Source organism: Podarcis melisellensis, assembly GCF_964234715.1.
Source record: "Podarcis melisellensis genome assembly, chromosome: 7".
Lineage (NCBI taxonomy): Eukaryota > Metazoa > Chordata > Lepidosauria > Squamata > Lacertidae > Podarcis > Podarcis melisellensis.
Genome location: NC_138539.1, coordinates 41,275,800 through 41,294,733, shown reverse-complemented (window position 1 = coordinate 41,294,733; position 18,934 = coordinate 41,275,800). Strand labels below are relative to the sequence as shown.

The 18,934-nt window shown below is 39.0% G+C and overlaps 1 protein-coding gene and 1 long non-coding RNA gene across 11 annotated transcripts in view; one reads left to right on the top strand and one right to left on the bottom strand.

Annotated features, from left to right (window-relative positions):
* LOC309373956 overlaps positions 1 to 4,650 on the top strand; it is a 30,403-nt gene extending 25,753 nt beyond the window's left edge. Inside the window, exon 2 of the long non-coding RNA XR_014170306.1 lies at positions 1 to 4,650. This exon is cut by the window's left edge and continues 2,430 nt beyond it. This is a non-coding gene — a long non-coding RNA (uncharacterized lncRNA).
* CCDC178 (coiled-coil domain containing 178) overlaps positions 1 to 18,934 on the bottom strand; it is a 135,311-nt gene that overhangs the window by 3,018 nt on the left and 113,359 nt on the right. For all 10 annotated transcript variants that reach the window (XM_081918538.1, XM_081918531.1, XM_081918536.1 and 7 more), the window contains one exon: positions 7,184 to 7,318. In XM_081918538.1, the coding sequence (XP_081774664.1) occupies positions 7,184 to 7,318 (135 nt within the window). Of the gene's footprint in view, positions 1 to 7,183; positions 7,319 to 18,934 lie in introns of those variants that run through there.

The window sequence follows — 18,934 nt, the reverse complement described above, 5'->3', positions numbered from 1 at the left end:
AGTTTTGGATGGTTGTAGAATGTGAGATAAGCCAAAGTGAACTAAACTTCTGGCCTCTGAATATTTCTAATGCAAATTTAGCATGTTACAGCTATTAAAACTAAAGAAAATACACTTAGAATTCTAAGTAAAAACTTCACACATGCTTGGTTCGTTACTAGGACAAGTCACAAAATGATCTATTTGCATATACTTAAAAGAAAATTGTGATATCTGAAAAAGCTTGAGATCTGTCAAGGGCAAATTACTTCAAACAAACTTCTGTTCCATTGATAATGCTTTGGTGGGAAATATGGGTTGTAAAGAAACAGCGCTCTCTAGGCAATGTATGTCCAGTAGATGCACTATAGCACCAAGTCACATGAACCATATAGAGTTCAATGACTCTCCCATAGCCTGGTTCCTCATCTAAATGCCTCAATTTCCAGCTCTGTATGTACTGGCCCACTATATGAGGAATCTAAAAATCACAAAGATTCAATTTAGAGTAGATAAAAATAGTGGCTATTGTGAAAGGCCTACTTCATGATAAATTAATTTACAAATTAATGCTTCAAATTACTGTTTAGAAATTGAAGGATAAATTGGTTTGCATTTAGTGTTTTTGTATGAGAAAGGTTTGATTAAACAATGATTCACTCCAACCACATGTTAGAGTGTGGGTTGAAGTCAATTCTTTGCATATGCTAAGCCAGTCATCAGAATACCTCACTGTGTACCCACATTGTCAGTCTGTGAAGTATGGATCATTCCATCTCAAGCTGTCTATCCAGGTAGAATCATGGGTGGCCACTCAGAGGACAAGTATGTCATGCGTGGGTTGATTTCAGCATGGATTCCTCTACAGTAAAATGGAAGGAAGGAAGTTCTAATTCCATTAAGACACTGCACCATAATTGCTTTGCGCAAGACAACCAAGCTGTCATCCTGGTAGGTCATATCATTGTTTGCAAGTGGCTCTGCCTGCCTCTGGAAAAGCATGCTATCTATGAAGCATGTTACACAAATAAAAATATATTTGTCATTTTGAATAACACGCTATGATTCCACATACATTTTGAGTTGTATAGTAAAGATCCCTTCAAATATTTTATCCAGCTAAGTGTCTGTGGTCCCAAACTCCTAATTTAAAAATGTTGATAAATGAAGTATCTCTTTAGCTAATAAATGAAGTATCTCTTTAGTTATCCTTTGTCAGCAACATTCATTTTAATGGAAAGTGAGTTTACAGGGTTACATGATTGAACTACTGAGCCAAGTCAGTGTTGGCAAATGATGGGCTAAATTATTGATGTTACACACTAATGAATTCTGATGAGAAATAAAACACAGACATTACATTTCAAGTGGTTCATAATTATTTTTGTACTTTAAAAGCAATTTTATTCTTTTGCCAAATCATAGTAGTCTGTAAAACAAAAACATTGCTAGTGATTATAGCTAAAATTAGTGAGTTTGTGGCAAAAAATGCATCTCTGCATTGTCTTATGAATATGTTATTCACATGAGGTTTCTCACTGCTTTGTACACTTCTGAGAAAAGATAATTAAATTAAATGTCTAAGTTTCAAAACCAGTGTCTTTAAAAGATAATCTACTTTGCAGCCATGGTTAAGAGTTCAGTAGCTATGTTTATAATCAATGGAAGAAGCATCTTTTCCTGGAGATGTGCTAAACTGACGCAATTAATTCAGGAAGCAATAAAAGCAGGGCAGCTGCCAAAAATGGTTCCTTGCATCTTTAAAACTGTGATGTAGGTTAAAAGAGGAGGGGCTAAATTGGCCTAAAGTGTGTTAGCAAACTTGGCATTACAAGCTGCCGAGTGGTATTTTCCTGATGTTTCACACATGGTACTTTGAAAAAATAAAGAGAGGCTTGAAATGCATACTGACAGCTTACAAACCCACAGTTTCTTTTACAGCAATATGTTTTACATGGTCAATACAGAATTGAAACTATTGTAAAATATAATTCCACATGGAAGTGACCTAGCACATCAGTAATATCAGAACATTAATAGCACATTATTAATGGCAATGTTCCAAAGGTGTGATCTAAAAATGGTTTCTAGTCTGGTTAGCCAAAATACATAATAATAAATATGCCATGCTCTGAGGTCTCATCTGTTTGAGCACAACATTGTCAACAACTCCCCAACATAGAAAATGCTCCAACATTGATACTTCTGGGGAAAACAAATACCTTATAGTTCAGTTCATCTGTAATTTTGGTTTACCAGACTGAGTTTCTCTATGTGTTCCCTTCCTCACCCCTGGCCTCTCTCCTCCCCTTGTTAACTGGCTTGGGTAAACCTTCCTGGTTTATTAAATCATGGTTTCACTGGACATCCAAATGTGGAAATTGTTAAGAGTTCTCTTCAAAGACAGGATATCAAACCATATCCTGGTTTGATATTCTGGGCTGGTTTATTGGACTCATATCAGTACATCTGAATCAGGTCAAATAGTCTAATGACATTAGAACCAGTTACATTCTGTTAATTTTACTGTTTGGGTCTCACATGATTACCACCTTGTATCCAATTCACACCACCACCTAAGTTCAATTTGGATAAGGACTCTCTCCCTCCAAGATTTCTGTCTTCATAGAAGTCCAAAGGTTTATGGATACTGATATGAATATGCAATATTTTTTAAATAAGGAAAACCTTATCTGTTAGAGGCATTCCAGATTCCCATCTGAGAGGCTCTAAGAAGTGCTTTGTATATATAGCACAACTGAGACCCCTTTGAACCAGAGTGACTTAAAAGATTAGGTCTCTGGCATGCTGGGTTGGCACTAACCTAGGTGAAGCTAGTAATAGAGGATGTGGGTCACCTGAGGAATAAGAGGTTAGAATTCAGACTATAAATAGAGGGAATCGGGAATTGGAGTGTGAAGTTAGCATTGCCGTGGTCTAGGGAAATAACAGTCTGGCTGCTGAGACCAGGCTATGTTTACCTTGAATAGGGAGCGGCAATGTTCAGAAAGCTGCCAGGCAAGCTGAGGGCATGCTTTAAGAGATAGGGAATGAAGCAACGCTGCAGTAGGTTTCCCCTCAAGGAGGATCAGATGGCTGAAGCCAAGACAAGAAAAGACCATAACCCAGAAGTGGACAAATTCTGTGAATGGCTCCAAAGTGCCATCGTAGAACAGTAGCAGCAAAGTGCTAAGAGAGAGCATTAGGCAACTAGCTAGGATTTTAAGCGGTAACAAGCTTGAACAAAGGATTTCCCTGTTTGCACAGCACCACCAAGTTGACACACTGAGACACACAAGGCACTCAAGCAAATCAACAGCAGCATTTTGGCTGGCTCTTGCAATTCACTAAACTTCATATAGTTTAATGAATCTTGCTACATTTAAGGAAATATGAATGGAACAGTCAAATTTATCTCTCTCTCTACTGCATGGTAGGTAAAGGACTGGTCAAACAGCCAAGGCAATCTAAGGAAGCCTTAACTCCCATAAGCTGTTCTGATGACAAACATTTGAACACACATGTACCAATTGCAACTGCAGTAGTTTGTCATGCTAAGGTACTTCATCAAGTGGTCCAATGGCAGCCAAGATTAGTCTATAATTTTAGATGCAATCTGTTGTATTTATGCCACTGAGCAGGTTGCTTCCTGCATAATTTGGATTGTTTCTTCTTCCACCCTGTCTGCTAAGAGTCATACTTGCTGGTAGGAGCAGGGCCTAACACATGCTATACCATGCTAAGAAGCACTGGAATACTACTATATATGCACAGGAGTTATAATGAGAAATATTTTTGCATGTGTAGAATGCTCACAAACCTACTGCACCCAAGGTTTCTGAACAGGCTGCCGTCTACAAGGCAAGATTCTGCACCTCTCCCACTCTCCCAAGCCCAGTGACGCTGATTGGATTTACATACCCGAGAACATAAACAAGTACATTTATTTATTATTTTATATTTCTTTTTTGCACTTATATCTAAGTTTTCTTCCATCATGGAACTGAAGATGGCATCCATGAGATAGGCCTCTGGTCTCCAGAGAGCATAAGAGAACTAACACTAGATCCCAGTATCTGTAGAGTATTTGTCACTGTTGTGCATACATGCCAAACTGCCAGAAACATAAAGAGCTTGAACAAAGGGAACTAAATGAAGCTAAGGAACAATCAATCCTTCATTTTTTCAAAACCAATATGAGATCATGATGGGGTGGGGGAGAGAGATAAGAGCAGAGCACATTACAAGTTTGTCTTGGGTTCAGGAAAAATATGTATGAGCACTGCTCTCTGCAGATAACCACAGAATCTGATCTAAAGTTCAGGATATCAGGGAATTAATTCACAGTTGTCCTTAAGAAGTGAAACTTGTATTTTGTAATATGTCATATTAAACAGGAAATGGAAATTTATAAAAACAGAAGATTTGTACCTAAATTTCATCTTCAGCATTCTAAATCATTATTATAAATAATGGCAAAAAGCAAGACCAATAAAAAGCCAATACCAGTCCTTGCTTACTAAAACACCAGTGTTACCAAACTCCATATACCTGCAAGGTGAGAGTAAAGCAATAACTGAAAAATTAGCATGTCTAAAAGATGCAACTGAATGTTATCGGCAATTGTAATAATACTTGAACCTTCAGAAATGAAAGAGGCTTTGAAGATCATCCACCTAGAGAACTATTATAATTTACCTGTGAAAGAACTGTTGAGAAAAAATGCAGTTAAATTGATGATCACTTGACAAGTAAGAAGGAAACCATAAATGAAAGGGCTGTTCAATAGACAGGTAAACACTGGTCCCATTTTCCAAGGGCACAGAGGGCACTAACTCTAGAAGATGTGCTCTGGCATTGGATTACGAGACTACAACTAAAGTCTGTGGCAGTAGGCTTAATAGTGCTAAACCAGGGGTACTACCACCCCTCTTTCTTTCAAGGACAAATTATTTAAGAAAAAAATAAGTCTGCTAACTTGCATCACAAACATGTTCTTCTCTACCAAGGGAAAACAGTGAGTGTCCTAGAGACATCCACTGGCACCAGCTGGACTTGGTTGTTTGTGTTCGTGCCACATGGAGCTACCAGGCTTCTGTGGCAATGTCCACAGAATGGGAGATTGCAGGATCCCCAAGAACGTGCTCTATGGAGAGCTGGCTTCAGGCACTAGGCCTACTGGCAGACCAACGCTGCATTACAAAGATGTCTGCAAATATATCATGAAGGCTGGCAGCATGTGTGGGAATCCCTTTCAGATGATTGCAGTACCCGGAGACAGTCAGGTTATGTATCCATAGGAGTGACCAGAGGAAGAATGATCTCTGGGAGGAGTGCAGAGAAAAGACATGTCATGGTGTACCTGTGGCAACAGAACTGGATGCCTTAATCTGCCCCACATGCAAAAAAACATCTCTCTCCCATATCAGTCTCTACAGTCACAGCAAATGCTATAACTTTTCAATGGTTTGACTTCACCCTGAAGTGCACCTCTTCCATTGTCTCCCGAGACACGCGAATATAAACAACAACAATAGCTTATTATTGGCTGCTACCCACTTTGGGGCAGAGTTAGCACATAATTCTGAAACCAGGATCAGTCAAACAATATGACACATGATTTGGAAACATAACATGAAGAGTCTGGAGTCAATGCAAATGCCTTCTCAGTAGTCATTCCCCATTGTGGATTGCTGTCCCAGTTGAGAGAATTTCAATAGGGACAAATGCAGGTTCTACACTTAGGCAGGAAGAACCAACTGGACAAATATAAGATGTATGGGGGGGTACCTGGACTGCCAGTAGTACATGTGAAAAGGATCTAGGGGTCTTATGAGACCACAAGCTTAACATGAGTCAATAGTGTGATGCAGCAGCAGCAAAAAAACCCCTAATGCTATTCTAGGTTACATCAACAGAAGTATAGTTTCCCGATCAAGGGAAGTAAGAGTACAGCTCTATTCTGCCTTGGTCAGACCACACTTGGAATACTGTGTCCATTTCTGGGTGCCACAATCTAAGAAGGATATTGATCAGCTGGAATATGTGTGGAGGAAGGCACCCAAGATAATCAGGGGTCTGGAAACCAAGCCTTATAATAACAGTTGAGGGAATGGGGTATGTTTAGCCTGGAAAAAAGGAGATGGAGAGGATCTTCAAATATCGAAAGGGCTGTCACATGGAAGATGAAGCAAGCTTGTTCTGTCATGCTCTGGAGGGTAGGGCCTGAACCAATGGATTCAAGTTACATGAAAGGAGATTTTTGACTAAACATCGAAAGAACTTTCCAACAGCAACATCTGTTTGACAGGGGAACAGACTCCCTCAGAAGGTGGTGGACTCTCCTTCCTTGGAGGTTTTAAAGCAGTGATTGGATGTCTATCTGCCATGGATGCTTTTGTTGATATTCCTGCATTGCAGGTGGTTGGATTAGATAACTCCTGGGGTCCCTTCCATCTCTACAATTCTATGATTCTATGATGTGGGTGATTGGAGAGAAAGCAGACTGGGAGGGAACAACGGTTACTGGAAAATCTGCTAGAGGGAGAAATGTTAAGAAGTCCCCTTATTTCTATGCCCACATTCTATGAAGGAAAAAAAGGGGGGACTACACATGGCAGTCTGTCACATTTAGTTTGGCTCTTATTGTGAGGTGTCCAGGTCTGGGTCTGAAGGTAAGAATAACGTTGGCTTAATCAGATTGGGCCTTGTGTCCATGACACCAGGATTCCTTAATTCCTGTAATGCCATTACCCCTCAGAATATGTAAAGTGATGATCTTTAGCTAAATGGGTAATCTATGCTTCTTCTTTTTCTTTAGAGGAATAAAATGTGAAAAATCAAAAGTGTTGCTTTCTGTGTCAATAAGAGGTAAAGAAAGGAATGTGCTATAGTGTGTTCTAAAATATTTTAGCTGCACTGTTAATGCCTGTTTTTCAATGGTTAAAAATAAACGTATTTGTATAATGATCATTGTAAAGGCTGCCGAGAACAAAATTCAACTTTCTCTTTTAAAGAAAATATCTATCTGTGGTACATATGCTAGCCTACTGGATTCATCCTTCATGCAATTTCAGTTTATTAAAGAGGTTAAAAATTTACAAAACTCTGATGGGATATGGTTTTAATGCTTCATCACACTACCCATCATTTGCTTTTCAATCTAGATCAGAATGATCTTTCCTACTTCCCTGCAATCACCTACCTGCACAGCTAATATTTTCTGAAAATTCTCATGAGAGGCTGCCTGGAACTTCGCCAGCCCAGCTTGGCTATAGACGGCTCGCTGTTTGAAGTACTCCACCAATACCCTGTGCAGCTTCCTTTGCAGCCGAGAGAGCTAAAAGAGGAAAGGGGAAAAAATAAGTCAGAGTGGGAGAGGAAATTAATGGCAGTGTTCAAGAAGAATGATGGAGGGAAATATAGAAAGCAGTCAATAGCCCATTCTGCACTGTACGGACCTGACAGGAATTTCACAGTCTCTTGATTTTTCAGCCCACTCATGTGCATTCATCAGAAACCAGTCACATCTGGCTGCCAGGATGGGGGGTTAATTTTCTCTAAATGCCTCAGCAGTTTTGTTCTAGCTGAGGCAAACTCTGTGACTGCAAAGCTGATGAGTAAAATATTTCTACTTCACCCAGTTTAACTCAAAACCGATAGCCTCGGGACATATTGAACCTTTCTTAAAAAAATAATCTTTTGAAGCATTTTGAATGGCACATCAGGTCAGGCCAAAGTTTAAAATGCAAGTTTAAGACTTTGATGGACACTGTGGCTCATTTTTCCTTGTAAAGCTTATCATAGCTTGGCAATGTGTGCTCCAGAGCATGACAAAACTAAAGAGAATTAACTTCACCATCAGCAGCTGAGGGAGAACAATAACAGGAAAGAAATTTCCAGATAGAACTCCCTATTAATCTACCTAGCTATAACCATGTGACATGAAAGCATCTAACTGCACTAAATTGCAGTTAAGGCAGCAGCTGAATGTGACACTACCATATCTATATATCTATATCTGCACATGCACATTTACACAGATGTTACAATATACTGTATAAAGAGAATCACAAGTGTGGGCTTACCCCGGTTTTCTTACATAGCTTTCTAACTGCAAAAATCACTTTGACAAAGAATATTAAATGAGTTTTAAACGTAACAGCTATTGCAGACACATTATTAACCAATTTCTGTTTATATTACAGTTCTTCTAAATTTGGGAATAAATAATAAATAAATAAAAAATCTGGCACAGTAGTTTTACATGCAGCTCAAATGAATGGATGCAAACGTATTACCTTAATAGCTAACTTTTAAACCCCCTGCGTCTCTATATCCAGGATAGTAATTAAGTCCATGTGCCCAAAGGGGCTCAGACATCAGCTTCCACACGTGAAACTTCTGAGTCACATTTGAAACACAGGAAAACTTTCAAGAGCATTTTGCAATATGGTATAAGGATCTATCAGTTCAAAGAAAAGTAAGAAGTAAAAAGTAACACTGGGCATGCCCAAATCCACAGGAGATACTGGTTGGATCCTGGCCACATTTGTTTGTTGCAGGAGAGGAAAACACTGCTAATGTAGAAAATGGCTAATGGGAACCAATTATATCAAAGAGATTTTAAAGCTGCATTTTTATTTAGTCATGCTACAGTACTCTCAGTAAAATGTCAATCACTATTGTCAGTACACAACCTTTCTGAGCATGGTTGTCAACCACATTAAAACAATGGTATAATGTATCTATGGAAGTTTTCAAACCTATTGAGATCAATACCACAATGAATGCATGAATAAAAATGTCTTTATATCAGAGAAGGGAAGCGTTCTTTGGCGACCAATACATTGTACCGTGTCCAAATCTCATTTTCATTTTGTTTCTCAAGGGAGTTGAGAAACACATAATTTCCCGTCTTCAATACCATCTTTGAAAATCTATACAAAATACCAGCTATAATGCTGAAAATTAATATTTCAATATTTCACATGGGCCTCATTCACATTAAGCCAAACCATGGTTTTACTGCGAACAGGCAAGTGTGCTGGTGCCTAGTGAGAAAAGGGTGGTTTTTTGCTTGTCTCCTGGCCCTGCTGCTGCAATACTACCCAGAGCTAAGCTATAGTTTGGCTTTGCATTACATGCAAACCTGGGCTCATGGTTTGTTACCGACAAACAAATCAGAATAAATAAAAAACCAAACAAACCATGGTTACATCTTGTGTTTGTTTGGGGCAAGACAAACCGCAAGACAGAGTTTAAACTTAACACTAAGCCAACCCATGTCTTACTTCTAGGTTTTTCCAGGTGTTGTGTTTATTTATTGAATTATTTGACAATTATTACCAATAATAAAAACTCTGATCAAAAAATATTACTTCAAATCATAATGTTATAATACAAATACGAATAAATAAATAAGAATCAAGACAAAAATACATTTTTTCTAAAAAAAATTCCAAACCTACTTGTCTTTTGTATTTTCTTGATAATATTGTATAAAGGGCAATCAGTTTTACCAGAAATTATTTCTATATTTATTAACAATTCTTGCTCTAAGATAAATCATTATTTTTGCTGTTATAGTTAAATCCCAAAATTTGTTAAGCCATTATTTCCAGGGAGGGAGTAATGCAACTTTCCAGTTTTGAGCCAATAACATACTGGCTCTGATAATTACAGAAGTTTGATGCCATCATGTCATATCTTTGAAACAATTCTGTCTTATATCTGTATTTAGAGAAAGTTTATGATCTTTTCTTTATAATTTCTTCCTCCTCTCCATGTTTATGTTATTTCCTGGGTCTTGGGTCCATCATATATCCTTTACTTGTTCTAGCCAAGTTTTATGAAATTGCCACATTGGAAGTTGGCGTTTTCCACAACAGAACATTTAGCTAATTGGCACCATTTGCTTTCATTGACTAGGCCCAAAGAACCTTTTTAGGTGTGCCCATAGAGTTAGATTTTTAATGTTGGTTTCCATTGAAACCAAATCCGTTGAGGATTGTTGAAGAATTAAGGGTTAAAAAACCATGCAGAAAATGTTGATCTTTCTAAATCTGCCCTTTTCTCTCCAAAATAATAATTAAACATATTAGATAATCCTACATGTGCCATATTAATTTAATAATGCAATGAGATGTTGCATACTAAGTAAATGATATAAGCCGTGTCAGTACAATTCATTGTTATAACTCAAACACTGACAAAACAACTCTACAGGTTTTGGCAAGGCAAGCAAGAATGGCAGAATTATGAGCAAAATGTAGCTAATATTTATCTTCTAATACTCCAAGTGCATAGGTAAAAAGATATCTCTTTATTATTAAGCCTGTTCCACTTAGAATTGTTGTTAAAGATTTTACAGCTCATTTAAATAAAGCTCTTTTGTCAGCAACCTGTACATACTTTTGTAATGATGAAAAGCCAATGGCAGTAGTGAGGGAAAACAGCATTTTAGTCCCCATAACTGTGGTTGAACTTAGAATGCTTTGGGAAGTGTAGCAATATAAAATAATTATAACACATGAAGAAATACTTTAAAATCTAGAAATTTGGTTTCTTAGTATATGATTTAATGCTCTTAAAATCATATATGAAACTTTAAATGAAAAGGCGACTGCTGACTTGATAAGAAGAATAATTCCTCACCGGGGTGGACTTTGGTAATATTGCACCCCGAGCAAGGACATTTGGTGCCCCCCCATTTCTTATTTTCACAATAATTCATTTTGGTACAATTGCTTTTTTATGGATCTTCTCATTGGTACCTTTATAAAGAAAGGTATTACTACTACTACTACTACTACTACTAGTTTGTGCCCCCTTTGGCTTGGCACACTGTGTGAGGGAACTGCTCACACCATCCTAAATGTGGTACTGTTCCTCACACTGCCCACACCATGTGGGTTGATAGTGTTGCTGATTAGGGTTTACTTCAATCAGAAATGTCTAAATTGTTAAGAGCACAGTAAGAAAGTGACTGAAGGTACTCCTAGAAAGTAAGGTGGCCAGTTTTGACTTGCCCCATGACCAGCTACACTTCCTTGTTGAAAATCCCATGTTTAGTTCACTGGCATTTATATAAAAACCAAATACAGTTCTAAGAGCTTTCCGCCCCCTTTGGTGGATTCAGAAATTTCATTTGTAACGTCATAAGGAATGTGGTTACATGCAAGAAAAAGGCGACCAAGGGGGCAAAGCCAAAGGTATTTCTCCCAAAGTTCTCTCCTCCATGTGTTCATTCCTACCTACACTCAGGCACTGGGTGTCCTATGGGGCTCATAACACTTGTAAAAGGCAGGTCACTTACATTATTTTCATGGAATATCTGAAATAATTAAATATTGTGAATAATAAGCAAGTGAGATGATGGTTGCAAATATATTAGGCTGGTTAATTAATTAATGTCCCTGTGTTACCTGGAATCTGCTTATTTCCCCCCAGCTCTTTGCCACCAATAGTTTGGAACATGATACATCTATTTACTAAGACTTTAAAGAAACCTGAGTTGGAATGTGCTCTAAAATTAACATAAGCAGAAGAGCCTTGTTCTGTCTTGCAAATATATATTTGCTAGTAAATGTTCTATTCAAGTCTCCTTCTTGTTTATCATTATTATCAGGTTCTATCTCCGATACAATTTTGTAAAGATTAAGAGAGTTGGTACACAAAATTTGCTTGAATATAGTTTGTTGTCAAATCCAGCTAGTATTATTAAAAATGTATCTCTTATAAAGACTTATCCTATAGCTGTAGGCACTGAAATATACATGGCTCTGCAAAAATAACTAGTGCGCCCAGCAACAGATAAGGAATATATTTTATGTTAGTTGGCCAATCTAGCTCAGTATTGACTACATTAACTGGTTGTGCCTCCTCACAATTTTGGACTGGAACTTTTTCTAGTCCAAACAAGATAGGCCAGGAACTGAACATGGACCTTTGCATACCAAGCAAGTGCTCTAGTACTGGCATAAAACATGCACTGAGATGCTTCATGTGCGAAGTGTAGTCTTTTAGTATGTCATGAATGAGTAATGTAATGACACTGAAATTTCCATTCAGACCCAGATCTTTGGGAACCTGAAAACAAGAGGGAATAAAACGATAAGTAACAGTGGGGACCAAGTGTAGCTAATGAATAGTTGTTTATCAGTCCTGCAGCCTAGGTGCTGAATACTGGGGGTAGAGTTAAGAATCCCAATATGTGAAATGATGATAATACACTCCTTTTTTTTTTACTCGCTGAAATGCTAAGTGGGTCAGAAAGTAAGTGTGCCTCTCTCATCTCAATTTTACAATAATGAAATATCAGAGAAAAGTCAGGATTCTATCTCTTATCCCTGGATTAGGACAGAATGAAAATAGAACACAGATGAATAATACAATTTAAACCAGTGACAAATTTAATTTCATTTATATTCATTCCTCCAAAGAAAATTCAGCAGATTTCTTTGTCACGGTCAGCTAATTAGTCTGCAATGGAGAGCAATCATCTATTTAATCTATTCTTATTGTGAGGTACAAGTACTTCCAAAATCAAAATGATAAACATCTCACAGTAGAAAAGAAATTATAATTTAATGCACTGTGGTATCTAATTTTAGGGATGTGTACCATTTACAAAATCAAAATGTGTTAGAAATAAAGCAGGATGTTGAAAATCAATAAGATATTGTAGTAATTAGTTGAACAAATATGGTATTCAATATTATCAAAATCACACCAAAGCACGCAAGACACCGTCTACTCAGGTATTACAATTATATTAACAAGGGAGGCTAAATTTAGCAAAATTATGTCTTAAAAACAATGATGTATATATTCACAGATATTAAATTGGCAGCTAAACAGCAATAATTTACTTCTATTTTATAGACAAACCGGTCAGAGATACGTAACCACATACACAAAAAGCCACATGTGTACATCCTACATGTATACAAATGCACACCCTCCCTTGAATGATTTCTTGTGGAGTTAATCTGGTTCATTATTATGATATCTGTCCAAACTCCAAATCTGACAAAAAGGCACAATGACTAAGAAGCCTTTAATATTGATATCCAGTTCCCAAGAATTCTCAGTTTTGTGCATTCCCAAACTTATTTGATGCTCACTCTAACATCTGTTCTGGGACGGATTTAGGGGATTGCAACCAGTTTGGTTGCACTGGGTGCGGAGCCTTGGAGGTGTTGCAACTATGATGTAAAATGGAAGGCAAGAGGAGGGGGCACTGAATTTTGGTGTTGTGCAGGCTGCCACTGAAATTTGAGACCGCAAAGTCCACCACTGATTTGTTCCAGCTGTAGGGATCCCAGCCTTGGTATTATGACAGAAAGAAAGAGGTCAAGAAAACCATAATAATGTTTCCTTACATAGAGACATTTACTCGGCCCTCCTTTCCACAATGAGACTCTTGCAGTTCTACTTTTCAACCAGGCATGGCACTAGGATTGCACAGCCCCCAGAATGTGCGTGTACCACGCCCCCAGGATGCGCATCATGCCCCCCAGGTGCATGTCACGCGCCGGGGGCGCCAGCCCCACCCCGCCTGCTCTCTGCCCCAGATAGCAGAGCAAGCAGCTTCACCACTGTCTACCAACTCCATCTGTTATGCAGGCTGAGACCCTCCCTACCTGCTTGCAGACTGTCTTGTCAGAGTGGTGCATGCTCTAGTTATCTCCCGATTGGACTACTGCAATGCGCTCTACGTGGGGCTATCTTTGAAGGTGACTCAGAAACTGCAATTAATCCAGAATGCGGCAGCTAGACTGGTGACTGGGAGTGGCCGCCGAGACCATATAACACCGGTTCTGAGAGATCTGCATTGGCTCCCAGTACGTTTTCGAGCACAATTCAAAGTGTTGGTGCTGACCTTTAAAGATCTAAGCAGCCTCAGTCCTGTATACGTGAAAGAGTGGCTTCACTGAGATCCAACGCTGAGGGCCTTCTGGCAGTTCCCTCATTGCAAAAAGTGAGGTTACAGGGAACCAGACAGAGGGCCTTCTTATTAGTGGGGCCTGCCCTGTGGAACGACCTCCCATCAGATGTCAAGGCAAAAGCAACCACCTTACTTTTAAAAGACATCTGAAGGCAGCCCTGTTTAGGGAAGTTTTTAATATTTAATGCTGTATTGTGTTTTTAATATTGGGTTGGGAGCTGCCCAGAGTGGCTGGGGAAACCCAGCCAGATGGGCAGGGTATAAAATAATAATAATAATAATAATAATAATAATAATAATAATAATAATAATAATAATAATAATAATAATAATATAATAATAATAATAATAATAATAATAATAATAATAATAATAATAATAATAATAATAATAAACGACTTAGTGTAAATGAAGATCAACAAGAATAAGCCCGGTTAAACCTTTCTACAGGCTTCAGTGTAGCTGATCATGAGGTTTTGGTACAATATCTGTGGGATCTGGTAGGCATTCATAAGACTGTTCTTGAATTGCTTCACATGTTCTTGTCAGACTCAACTGAGAAGTTACCATATTTATGGGTGGGTATCTATGGCCTTTCTGGGAACTTTCCTGTGAGCGTCCTATCCATACCTCTTCTGTTCAACACATACTGAGATGCTGGGTAGGATTATGCAGAGATATTGCATTAATAATAGCTAATAGTGCTATTTCACCCCTTTTAATTCAAACCTAGTTCCTTCAGTCTGGTGCTTACTCAGAGTGTAGCCCAGATATTATTGACGTCCCTGGGTTTAGAAATATTTAGGAAGACTGGAGGTTTAGGAAGTAGATGAGGATAATGGCACTGAAGGGTTGTCATCATCAGTTGATTGAGTCAATTAAGCAGTTTCACCTACTTCCTCCACCACTCAACATAGGTGTATAAACCTGGCAGCAGGTGGACTGTCTTAATGGAACTCCGATGTCAAAAGGGTTCTTCCTTCAAACTTAGAATTCAGGTAGGCTGTGGAAGGAGGAGGAAACAGCACATTACTCATGTCCTCCGTCACAGTGATACCCTTACAGAACTTATCCGAGAGGAGAATGGGAATTGGTTATCTTTGCCTGTCATTGGCTCTGGCTCCACCAACTGTTGATATCCCTGTCTTCTGCCCTACAGGTCTCAATGGGCACCAGGCACCACTGGTAATGCAGTTTTTGGTTTGAAAAAGATTCCCCATATGCTACAGAAATACATTGTTTGGTCACTCTTAGCTTTTATGATTCTCAACATTTAGATAGTTCATTACTCTACACACTCATATCCTCCGTCTTTTCATATGGCTTTCTGAATATTCTTAAAACTCTGATGGTCTTTTTGTGATTGCTTCCAATCTTCCCTTAATATATCCTCATTTTGCATTTTTCTAAAACACAATTTCTCCCTGACAGTAGTGCTTCCTTCCTTCTGACAAGCTTGTATAGTAGATCACAATTCTATTTTCATGCTAATCTGTAGGTTATATAGCACTGACAGAAGATCATGGATTAATCTCATTTTATAAATGTTCCCTTCTAATAGATTACATTCTTTTCCAAACCGAAAACTCTTATTTTAAAGTTAAAATAATCCATAGTGATAGAGTTTCCGGCTATATATAATATCATCTTGCTGGAATCATAACCAGTCATATTTTGCTTTCTAGGTGAATGAAATTCCTAATGTAAATTTCTAAAAACATATTGGGTTGAATTCAATGCCATGTTCTTACAACTATTCCATCTGCACAAGCATTTCAGCTTGCCAGGTGGAAAAATACTGCCTCTCCCCTTCACTCATGCTGTTCAAGGGGTTCTCCTGACCTCCCAGAGACAATTTCAGAGTAGAGGTGCACAGAGAAATAGAAGAGGGGAAGCCCCATTGCGCAAGAAGAGGTCCTTGGGCAAGGCTTCCATTGACAGGGCTGGTTAGGTAAATCCTGCCTAATACAGTATAGTCATAATCTGGGGACAAATAAAACAATAAAGAACAAACAAACAACAAGCACATTTATTGTTTTTAGTTAGATGAATAAAATAAAATTATGTGATAGGAAGTCATGTTGTACTTTTTATTACAATACTCTATTTCAAGGATTACCAACTAGTAATCCTTGAGGATTACTAATGAGTAATTACCAACGAGGCCCTTGGGCCAAGTCTGTGTTCTAAAGGGAACAGTTTTGCCCTCACATTGAAACAAGAGGAAAAAATGGGTGTGGAGGAACGTAGCAACACAGTTTGGCAGTATCTGAGGGAATGGAATTTGGAGATTTGGACCAACATCCTTTCTATCCTTTCACTATGTGGCCTTCTACCCTAATCAGTTGTTGACTAGGGTTGTATTTTAAGAAGTTATCAATCTTATATATGTCAATAAAGCCTTAGGATGCATCCCTATACCGTATTAGGAAGTAATCCTAATTTTTGGCTGGGAGCAGCAGGGTGGAATGGCAGAGTCACGGCCACATTTGAACCATCACTACTTACACTGGCCACGGTGCAAGGAAGGGGTTTGTTTGTGTGTGTGTGTGTGTCCCATATTTTGTGCACGAGCTCCAGGCTGGTGCAACTGAGAAACTTGGATTGGGCACATCAGCAGTGGCTGGAATGCTTTACGATCATCCAGCGCAGTTGCACTCCTTGCAATAAAATACCACATGGGGCGTTCTGCTGGTAACCACTGATGGGGATGCCATCAGCATTAGTTTCCACCTTCCCACACTTTCAGCAGGCTCTGCAGGGACCTTTGTGGCAGTTGAAGCCTCCTGCAGGCAAAGTCTGGTGTAGCTCAATGGAACTGGACAGAGGGACACCACCACTTGGGGGTTGATTGCTCTGTTAAAGGTAAAGGTACCCCTCACCATTAGGTCCAGTCGCAGATGACTCTGGGGTTGCGTAGTAATCTTGCTCTATAGGCTGAGGGAGCCGGCGTTTGTCCGCAGACAGCTTCTGGGTCATGTGGCCAGCATGACTAAGCCACTTCTGGCAAACCACAGCAGCACATGGAAACACTGTTTACCTTCCCATTGGTGTGGTACCTATTTATCTACTTGCACTTTGACGTGCTTTTGAACTGCTAGGTGGGCAGGAGCTGGAACTGAACAGGAGCTCACCCCGTCGCAGGGATTTGAACCGCCAACCTTCTGATCAGCAAGCCCTAGACTCTGTGTAGACCACAGCACCACCCGCATCCCCGATTCCTCTGTTTCTTGCGAGTAACCCCAGTGAATCATGCTTTGGGTTGCACTGTTAGTCAGCGAATTTATAGCATTCAGTTAAAACATGCAGACCATAACAACTATTTATTTCAGTTGATAAGACTTCAGCTGAAAAGGGTTCAAGACAGAAAGCATAGATTTAAATAATTATATATATTATTACATGGTTAATTGTTGCTGAAAATCCACAGTCCAACAATTTCCTCCACTACTCACACATGCATAGATATCAGCCAAGAAGCTTTCCTACAATATTTCTAAGTACCTGGCACTTCACACTGAAGTATATTGGCAATCCTCGGCCACATAACTTATCTATTTTCTTTTTCCCTGTTGTTCTGTTCCTTGTCCATCATGTAACTAAAATGAATTTCACAAATAGGTGTAGCTGAATCTAAGGTACACTTTACAAAATGTATTATGAAGTATAAAATTGAATTATTTGATTACAGTCAAATTTAATTTATCTACCACGTTTTCTACAAATACATTGTGTTCACAGATGATAACTTGAGTACAACAAACACCATAGCCATGCCAAATGAAAGCAATACACTATAATATACCACAGACATTTTGACATATAAAAGGTTTAAATGAGCATGAAACATACCAACAGATCTGTTAATAATATCCAGTAGCACTATACTCCTATTAAGCAATTCATTTAGCAGTTCACATTAAGAGGCCTAACAATAAGAGAGTTTGCTCGTGTCTAGCGGGCAGCTAGGATTTAAGGGCTTCTCAAATTACTTCCAGAGAGCAACAGATGATGGGGGCAGTGGCAACAGGTCTGGCATCAGCTCCTAGGTTGGCATGAGGATACTGGTGTCCTCTGGGGCCAACTCTGGCTGCTGCAAAATCCTTTCTTTCTTATTAATCGGGGACAGCTGGCCAGAATTTTATATGGTTACATATGTTCATTTTATTATTCATTTTACTTCAGGAATATATCCCCCCCCCCAGCAATAAATGGTGTTTATTTTCAAGTAAATGTGTTTAGTATCAGTGCAGCAGAAACAAACCCCATTTTATTCTTGTAAGCATAGTGGAGCTATGATTTAATTGAGTTCAAAATGTGAAAACAAAGCATACTCAGAATATTTTTATTTTTAATCAGAGCTGATAAATACCTTTTGTTTTTGTTTTAACATAATCAGGGCTGTAGAAGCTACTGTAAAGCAATGGGTGGTAGTGGAGCAGCAGGAGGAGAGAAATTTTAGTTGTATGCTTCACAACTGAAATACACATGGCTGTCTAACGGGGCCCCTCTCATGAAACTACCCAACACAGGACCTAAAATTACCTAGCTGCACTACTGCTCACACCAAGCTAGCATGAGGAAAACTAACAAATCTGGACTATCCTTAGCAGCAGCCTCCAGCCAAGCATATTATATCACTACGCACAATTAAAGGCTTCATTTTTGCCCGGATAAGACTTGCCCCCCCTTGAAATCCCAACCTCTGGACACCACCCGCAAGGCATGACAACAAGGTACTTTAGACAGCCCACCCTCCGACCATCAGAATTAAATTTTCTGAGGCGAGCAAGGGCCTCCTCACCCTCTTGCAGACAAGAAATGTTGGTGTGTGTGTGTTTACAAATTGTGAGACAAATCCAAGACAACCCGTGTTGGTACAATACGAATAACAGAATCATAGAGTTGGAAGGGACCCTGATAATCTTCTAGTCCAACTCCCTGCCGTGCAGGAATATGAAGCTGTCCCAGACAGGGATCGAACCTGCAACCTTGGCATTTCAG